This window comes from Corythoichthys intestinalis, chromosome 11 (assembly GCF_030265065.1).
Source record: "Corythoichthys intestinalis isolate RoL2023-P3 chromosome 11, ASM3026506v1, whole genome shotgun sequence".
Taxonomy (NCBI): Eukaryota; Metazoa; Chordata; class Actinopteri; order Syngnathiformes; family Syngnathidae; genus Corythoichthys; species Corythoichthys intestinalis.
In genome coordinates this window covers 42,921,283-42,929,166 of record NC_080405.1, presented here as the reverse complement: position 1 = coordinate 42,929,166, position 7,884 = coordinate 42,921,283, and the positions used below count along the sequence as shown (strand labels likewise).

The 7,884-nt window shown below is 34.8% G+C and overlaps 1 protein-coding gene across 1 annotated transcript; it reads right to left on the bottom strand.

Moving 5' to 3' along the window:
- On the bottom strand, positions 1 to 6,716 carry tmsb1 (thymosin beta 1). The gene is made up of 7 exons (XM_057849421.1): positions 6,573 to 6,716; positions 5,980 to 6,087; positions 4,936 to 4,971; positions 4,299 to 4,385; positions 2,180 to 2,215; positions 1,963 to 2,049; positions 1 to 1,702 (listed from the first exon to the last, which is right to left on the bottom strand). Exons 2-7 carry the CDS (start codon positions 6,077 to 6,079, stop codon positions 1,659 to 1,661), a joined length of 390 nt encoding a protein of 129 aa, XP_057705404.1. The 5' UTR covers positions 6,080 to 6,087; positions 6,573 to 6,716; the 3' UTR covers positions 1 to 1,658.
- Positions 6,717 to 7,884: the final 1,168 nt, after the last annotated feature.

Sequence of the window (7,884 nt, the reverse complement as noted above, 5' to 3'; positions counted from 1 at the left end):
TTATTCATTTTGTTGCAGTTTTATTGCTTTTCAACTTTTATATATATAGGATAGTCAATTACATGCAATGACACTTTTTGGACACCAGGGGGGGGGCTTGCCCGCCCCATAAAATCCACTTATGAGTGCTGGCCAAATGGGTTGGCACCCCTGCAATTCTGTCAGATAATACTAAATTTCTCCCAGAAAATGTTTGCAATTACAAATACTTTGATAGTAATATCTTCATTTATTTTTCTTGCAATGAAAAAACACAAAAGAATGGGGAAAAATTAAATTTTTATCATTTTACACAAAACTCCAAAAATGGGCAGGACAAAAGCATTGGCACCCTTAGAAAAATCATGTGATGCTTCTCTAATTTGTGTAATTAACAACACCTGTTACTTACCTGTGGCACATAACAGGTGGTGGCAGTAACTAAATCACACTTGCAGTCAATTAAAATGGATTAATGTTGACTCAACTTCTGTCCCGTGTCCTTGTGTGTACCACATTGAGGATGGAGAAAAGAAAGAAGACCAAAGAACTGTCTGAAGACTTGAGAAGGAAAATGGGGAGAAAGCATGGGCAATCTCAAGGCTACAAGTCCATCTCCAAAGACCTGAATGTTCCTGTGTGTGCCGTGCGTAGTGTCATCAATAGGTGTAAAGTCCATGGCACTGTGGCTAACCTCCCTAGATGTGGACGGAAAAGAAAAATTGACGAGCGATTTCAATGAAAGATTGTGCAAATGGTGGATAAAGAACCTCGACTAACATCCATCCAAATTCAAGCTGTCCTGCAGTCCGAGGGTACAACAGTGTCAACCCGTACTATCCATCGGCGTCTGAATGAAAAGGGACTCTATGGTAGGATACCCAGGAAGACCCCACTTCTGACACAGAGACATAAAAAGACAGGCTGGAGTTTGCCAAAAATTACCTGAGAAAGCCAAAAAAAACGTTTTGGAAGAATATTTTCTGGTCAGATGAGACAAAATGTAGAGCTTTTTGAGATAAGGCATCAACAAGATCAAGAGGTTGCCAGAACCTGTTCTATCGCGCAACACTAACAATACTGTAGATCTATTTTTAGCAAGTTGCTACACTAATGTGTTTGTGCAAGTCTTGGAAAATAACAGCTGGCACTTTCTTAGGGGAATCCAGTCTTATAAAACAAAACTTGCTCGACTGGTTTATGCTATTACATTCAATTGCTCTTCAGCCTTTTCAAATTGTGTTTACGCCGCACTGATTTCTTAGTATGGTACATCAACTTTTGTGTTAAAAGAACACTAATTTCACCTTGGTACCAATGCTATTTATTCTCTCAACCATTACACGGTTTGGTTCGAAGCAAAATTCAAATCAAGTGGGCAAATATTGACATAAAGTTGAACAGTTACACCCCCCCTCAAAAAAAAAACAAAAAAACTTTGCAAGTTTCTAGACAACTCACAGAGAAAAAAAAATGACATTTTCAGAACTACATTAATATTGAAGTCAAAATCTACATTCAAACTCTGCGAAACAAAATTTGGTTTATTTAGTCTTAAAAAAAAGAGCAATAAAATACATGAAAGGCAGTTATATTTTTCCTCAATAACTCATGTTGGCATATGGCAGCAGATGGGACTGGATCATATGGAAGGAAGTCAAGCTTGAGCTAGGGGTGAGTCATTTACATCCATCTTTCATCATTTTCTTTTCATCCTCAATATCTACAAAAAAAATGTTAAATGGGAGACAAAGAAAAACACATAATTAATGATACAGTAGTGCCAAGAAATAAGTCATGAATGTGACCAATAGCTTTAGAAGGGTGCGCGTAGGCTGCTAGGGGAAAAAAAAAAAAATGTGCCTTAAGCACAGAGCGTTGTTTGCGTACAGATGACCTATGATTCTAAGTGATAAGAAGTGTTGCACTGCTCATGACTGTTTAACAGGTTAGTATTTGTTTTTCCCAAAAATTCCCACTAACCCTTTGTAGTCGGTAGTTGGTTCTTCTCTTCAGTTTTTGTCTTCCGCAGCTTTTTCACGTCAAAGTCTTCTACTTCCTTCCGGCAAGCTGTTTAAAAAGCAATTATCTCATGTAAATGGGTGTTCTGACAAACCAATGACTACTTTTGCACACGTAGTCCTAAAACAATAACTAAAGTGATCATTTTCTCAAGGGAAGCTTCTTCTGGAATACTTACTTTCTCCTTTTATCATTGTCTTTTCGTCCTCGATGTCTACAAAATAAATAAATAAATCAAAAGGGAGACAAACAAAAACATTATTGATAGTCCTATAGGCCAACTGAGTTAGTGTGTGTGTCTTCACTCTTTCATGCACGAATAATGATTTAAAAAAAAAAAAAAAAAAATTTAACCAGCCATCTTCTCAGTTTAAATGAATTGGACATCTATCGCAATCAGTACAATAAGTAGAATACTTTGAAAAAATATAACAAGTGTGTTACTTGGGGCTGTAAATAGTGTTTGTTTTTATTTATTTTTACTAATTGGGTTTTGTATTAACTTATCAATTTATTTACAATTCCATTTATATAAAAAAATGGAATACAAATGCTAATATTTAATTTACTTTTAAAATGACTAAAATAAAGATGAAAAAAATAGCTACTTGCTCTATAAAGGGTTAAAGCTCTCAAGTGTCAACTTTTGAATAGCTGTCTATCGGGAATGCCATTTGGGGACGGCGTGGCTCAGTGATAGAGTAGTTGTCCCCCAACCCAGAGGTTGTGGGGTCGATTCTATGCCCTGATGAACTCACCGAAGTATCCTTGAGCAAGATACTGAACCCCACATTGCTCCTGGTGCTGCGTCACCAGTAGGTAGATGGCGATGTAGTGTAAAGCGCTTTGAGCGCCTTGAAAGGTGGAAAAGTGCTAATCAAGTATAACACCATTGTAGTGACAATGGTCTCTGAAATGGTTAACCAAAGCATTACCTATAGATAAATTTGTTGAACCAGTGGTTCAAATTTAACAATCATAAAAAAATAAATAAATAAATCACATTATTATTCAAATGCAGTTGAAGAAGAGCCAAAAATGCTTGCCCGTATTGTTAACCCTAACCTTCTCGCTATTTATAAGGATGAACAATTAAAGATGTGCCGATCGATCGGGTACGATCACGTCATTTTCAATGTATCGGAATCGGCAAAAAAATATTGGACATACCATTTTTAATATATATACAGTATATACTGTATATATATATTTTTTAATTAAATCGTTTTCTAATTGTATTTAACGTTACAGACAAAATGTCTTACACTCATCCAGAGTCCTTAGTTTTGGCTTAAAGTAAGGCTGTCGTATTTATCGCGTAAACGGTGGTAATAACATTAAAATAATTAACGCAATTAACGCATGTGCTGCACTACCCACTCACGCATTGTCGCGTTCAATCTATTAATGGCACCGTATTACGTATTCATAGAGCTGAAAGGGAACGTAAAACGAGTAGAGAGAATTATGGCAGCCTTTGAAGCCATTTTTTAATTGGCTAAAGCCTTACAATCCCTCTCTCAACGATTAGAAATATCCTGGGAAGCAATGTGGGGAAGAAAGGCAGTAGTTGATAATTTCTTGACACACTATTTTATTTCCCAACGCTGAGAATATATATCAATTGGTACCATTACACACAGTCATGGTTGCACTTCCCATCATGCATTTGGGCATGGCTACAGTATCATTTACTGAAAGCTCAACAAATACACTTGATGGCAATATTTAGTCACAATATACAAAGTCACATTTATCCTTTTAGAATTACAAGTCTTTCTATCCGTGGATCCCTCAGAACCCAGAAAGAATGTTAATTATGTAAATGCCATCTTGAGGATTTATTGTCATAATAAACAAATACAGTACTTATGTACTGTATGTTGAATGTATATATTCATCCGAGTTTTATTCATTTTTTTCTTAATGCATTGCCAAAATGTATATGATCGGGAAAAATTATCGGGAATGATTGGAATTGAATCGGGAGCAAAAAAAAAAAAAAGCAATCAGATCGGGAAATATCGGGTTTGGCAGATACTCAAACTAAAACGATCGGATCGGGAGCAAAAAAACATGATCGGAACAACCCTATTAGCAATATTAAGTCCAATGAGGCTCGTGTCTCGTACTATACCGTTCCACAACTGTAAGTCAACACAAAGAGCTAATCTTCTCAAAGGGTGTGTATTGACAGATAACCTTTGAATCAATGTCTGTTGGTGTGATTTACAGTTTCTTGCACTGCTCTTGACTGGTGAGTGAGATCGTATTGTATTCTAAGTTTCCCCACTTACCATCTGAAGTTGGAAGCGTATTCTTCTCTTCTGTATCAGTCTTCCGCAGCTTTTTCACATCAAACTCCTCCAATTCTTTTCTGCAAGCTGTTCAAGAAGCAAATTATCTTACTATGTAAATTGTTGTTCTGAGAAACTAATAACAGTTTTTTCTTGATTAGTCCTTAAACAATAACTAAAGCATCTATTTTCCCAAAGGATAATTTCTTAAATTCCGTAGTTTGCGGACTATAAGCCGCAACTTTTTTCCTCCGCTTTTTACCCTGCGGCTTATAGTACAGTGTGGTTTATATACAGATTTTTACAGTCCAAAGTATCAATACTGAAATGTTGTATCCGGATACAATACTGGATTGCAAGAGAACAAACACATAACTCAGTAAGTTATGCATTTATTTTTGCACAACCACAGATCATCAGAAAGTTATGGAGTGAATTTGATTTTGCACTACTTTTGACAGTAACGATTGATGTTTCAGCATTTTCCTTGTTAATTCATTGGCTGCCATTAGCATTAGACGTCCAATCAGTTTGAATTGGAAAGGCTTCCTCCCAGTTCAAATGAATTGGACGTCTACTGGTGATAAACTCCTTGGTTGGACGGCGCTAGACACGCAGTTTTTGCTTGCATACTTACGTTCTTCGTTCACCATTTTCTTTTCTGCTTGGATCTCTAGAAATATAGATATTAAGAGAAAAAAAATCAAAGATTTGATTTTGAAATATTGACATAATTTAAAAAGCAAAATCAAAACTCACGTTGAATCGACTAATCGTTGATAAAAAAAAAATGTAATCCTGATATTCGTGAAGCAAATACAGATTTTTTTCCCCCTAGAAATTGACCACTCTTAATTACAAATATTTTCTTAATAGTTTATTTTAAAATTTATTTACATTTTTTAAATTTAAAAACCAAAAGAGGACAAGTAGTAAATATATTTTTTTGTAATTTTATTTTTTCCATTTTATTCCAGTTTTCATTATACTATACATTATATTATATTCATTATACTCAAAATAAATAAATAAATAAAGGGAAAAACTATTCTTTTTTGAAATGTGTTTCTTTCCTAATTAAAGAAAAAAAGGATATAAACTGTAGATATTATTTGAATTTATTTAAAATATATTTTTATTATATATCTTATAATTTACTTAGAGTTTTTAGAAAGGGGAACAAAAAACATTGTCCGAGTAGTTCTACATCTTTCATTGGGGACTACAGAAATTTCCTTGAACCTTTATTTTTATGAAAAACAAAGTCGATGCACATCATTTACTTTCGTGGGCCGCGCAAAATGATTTGGCGGTCCGCATCTGGCTCCCGAGCTTCGAGTTCGACACCTGTGCTATACTCAAAGCACTACACATCAACAAAATAAAACAAGTGTTGGTATCTTTGCAAAAAGAAAAAATGTTACGGTTCAATGAACCTAACACAATCCCGATTCCTAATTTATTGCAATGCAAGATGAAATGCACTCTAATCTTAAAAAAACTAACAGTGAAAAATGGTAACAGCAATGAGTGGCAGTATGAGCTCATCTTTATCAGTGGGTGTGTATTCCCAGTTGAAACTTGATCCAAAGTCTGCAGATAGGTACTTTTAATTGTTGGTGGGGAAGTATTGCCCTTTTAATGACGTGGATAGCATTGTTCTCAAAAAGTTGCCACCTACCCGATTGAGTAGGAAGTTTGTTCTTCTCCTCCGTTTCGGTCTTCCGCAGCGTTTCCACGTTAAAGTTTTGCACTTCCTTTTTGACCGGATTGTCGCCCATTCTGAAAGCTTTCGAAAAGGAAAGAATTTATATAATTAGTGGTTTTCCCCAAGTGAACTGTTTTCTATTGCGCAATCATTCCCATACACAATCATTCCCACACACAAAATCTCACTATTCATTCATCACTAAAGGTGTGGCTTGCACTTCATGCCCATACAGGTACACAACCAAGCCCATTAAAATGCCTGAGCTCCAGTGTACCCTTAAGTTACCTGAAGTTACGCAACTTCCCGGGCAAAAGAAACAACGAACATTTCATAACATGTAATAATTTATACCGTGTGGTAAACAAATAGAGGACTAAATCATAAAAAAATTAAGTTTGCGCATTTAAATGAGTGGAAATCAAGTCGAAAACCAAAATCTGTTTACAACATTAAAAAAAAAAAAAAAAAAAACAACCAAAGCAAAACACAATGAGCAACTATGATAGCATTTACCTAAATGACTGCAGAACAACATTGGATACAAACACAGCCAACGATTTTACCTTTTCGTAGTGTTGTGGAGTACGATCAAGGCGATCTGCAGGTAGGAAGAGTCTGTGGGCGTCAAACTGAAGCTAAGCAAACAGATGAACTCAGGGTAACGCCCAAATGTGCACTACACCCACACCACACTTATTCCATTGGCTCCCAAATCTTACAAGCACTTCCATTGGACATGGTTTTGAAATTTAACCCTTTCAGGGACAGCAGCCACTTGCCCAATGCACAACTATTTATTAAAAAATTGACAAGTTAAGACCGTAGGCGGAGTTTGACTTTAGGGGCAGGGAGGCACAACATGTTGATGACCCTGAAACGCAAAAATTTATAATAATAAATTGAAAATGAGCGTTTTTTTGTCTCCCATTATTCTTGAGGGGAATTCTAAATCAGGCTGCTGGCAGGACAACAATACTTTTCACCAAGATCATCATCCATTGAATATGGTACGCCCGCTGGTGTCGTGCCAATGTAGTTACCTCAGTCACAAATTGTATCCCCTGGGCGGAGCCATAAGGAGGTAGATTTGTGTCTTCATTATTCGACCCCCCCAAAAAAAATGCTTCAATCAAAACAAAAAGTTGCCTCAATCAAAATATATATTTTCAATTAAAAAAAAAGTCTTCAATCAAAAAAAATGTGTTTGAATGCAAAAATAAAATTGAAACCCCCAAAAATGCATTTGAAAGCTATTTTCATTTTTATTTATTTTATTTTTTCTATAAATCTTTTTTTTTTTTGATTGATTGATTGATTGATTGATTGAAGCAACTTTTTTGATTGAAGTAATGTTGTTTTGTGTTTGGGCCACATTTTGGCTAGGACATTTGTGTCTTTATTATTCAATCAAAAAATTTAGTTGCTTCATACAAAAAGAAAAAAAAAACTATTTTCAAAAGAAAAATCACTTCAATCAAAAAATTTCAGTCATTAAAAAAGTTTTTGAACTTGAAAAAATATTTTAGGCTCAAAAATTTGCATTTGAACACTTAATTTTTCTTTTAAAAAGTTTTGATTTTAGCAATCCTTTTTGTGTTTGAGCCATATTATGGGTAGGACATTTGTGTCAATCATTCAATCCCCCCCAAAAGTTGCTTCAATCAAAAAAAATTTTTTCAATCAGATAAAAAAATCTTTTGAAAAATAAAATTGACCTCTCCTATTTTCTTTTTTTCTTTTCTTTTCTTTTTCTTTTTCTTTCTTTTTTTTAAATAATATGCAAAGCAAATGACTGTCCAAGGTGCTAGTCACATGATTTGTTCAAAAAATAATTTTGACGCATTATAAAAAATATCTTTTTTGTTCATTTCATTC

Coding starts and splice junctions, on each gene's coding strand:
- tmsb1 (XM_057849421.1), bottom strand. CDS start 6,079: ATGGGCGACAATCCGGTCAAAAAGGAAGTGCAAAACTTTAACGTGGAA. Junction 4,386..4,935: donor GAAAATGGTGAACGAAGAAC/GTAAGTATGCAA, acceptor CTTCTTGAACAG/CTTGCAGAAAAGAATTGGAG. Junction 2,050..2,179: donor GACAATGATAAAAGGAGAAA/GTAAGTATTCCA, acceptor CTTTTTAAACAG/CTTGCCGGAAGGAAGTAGAA.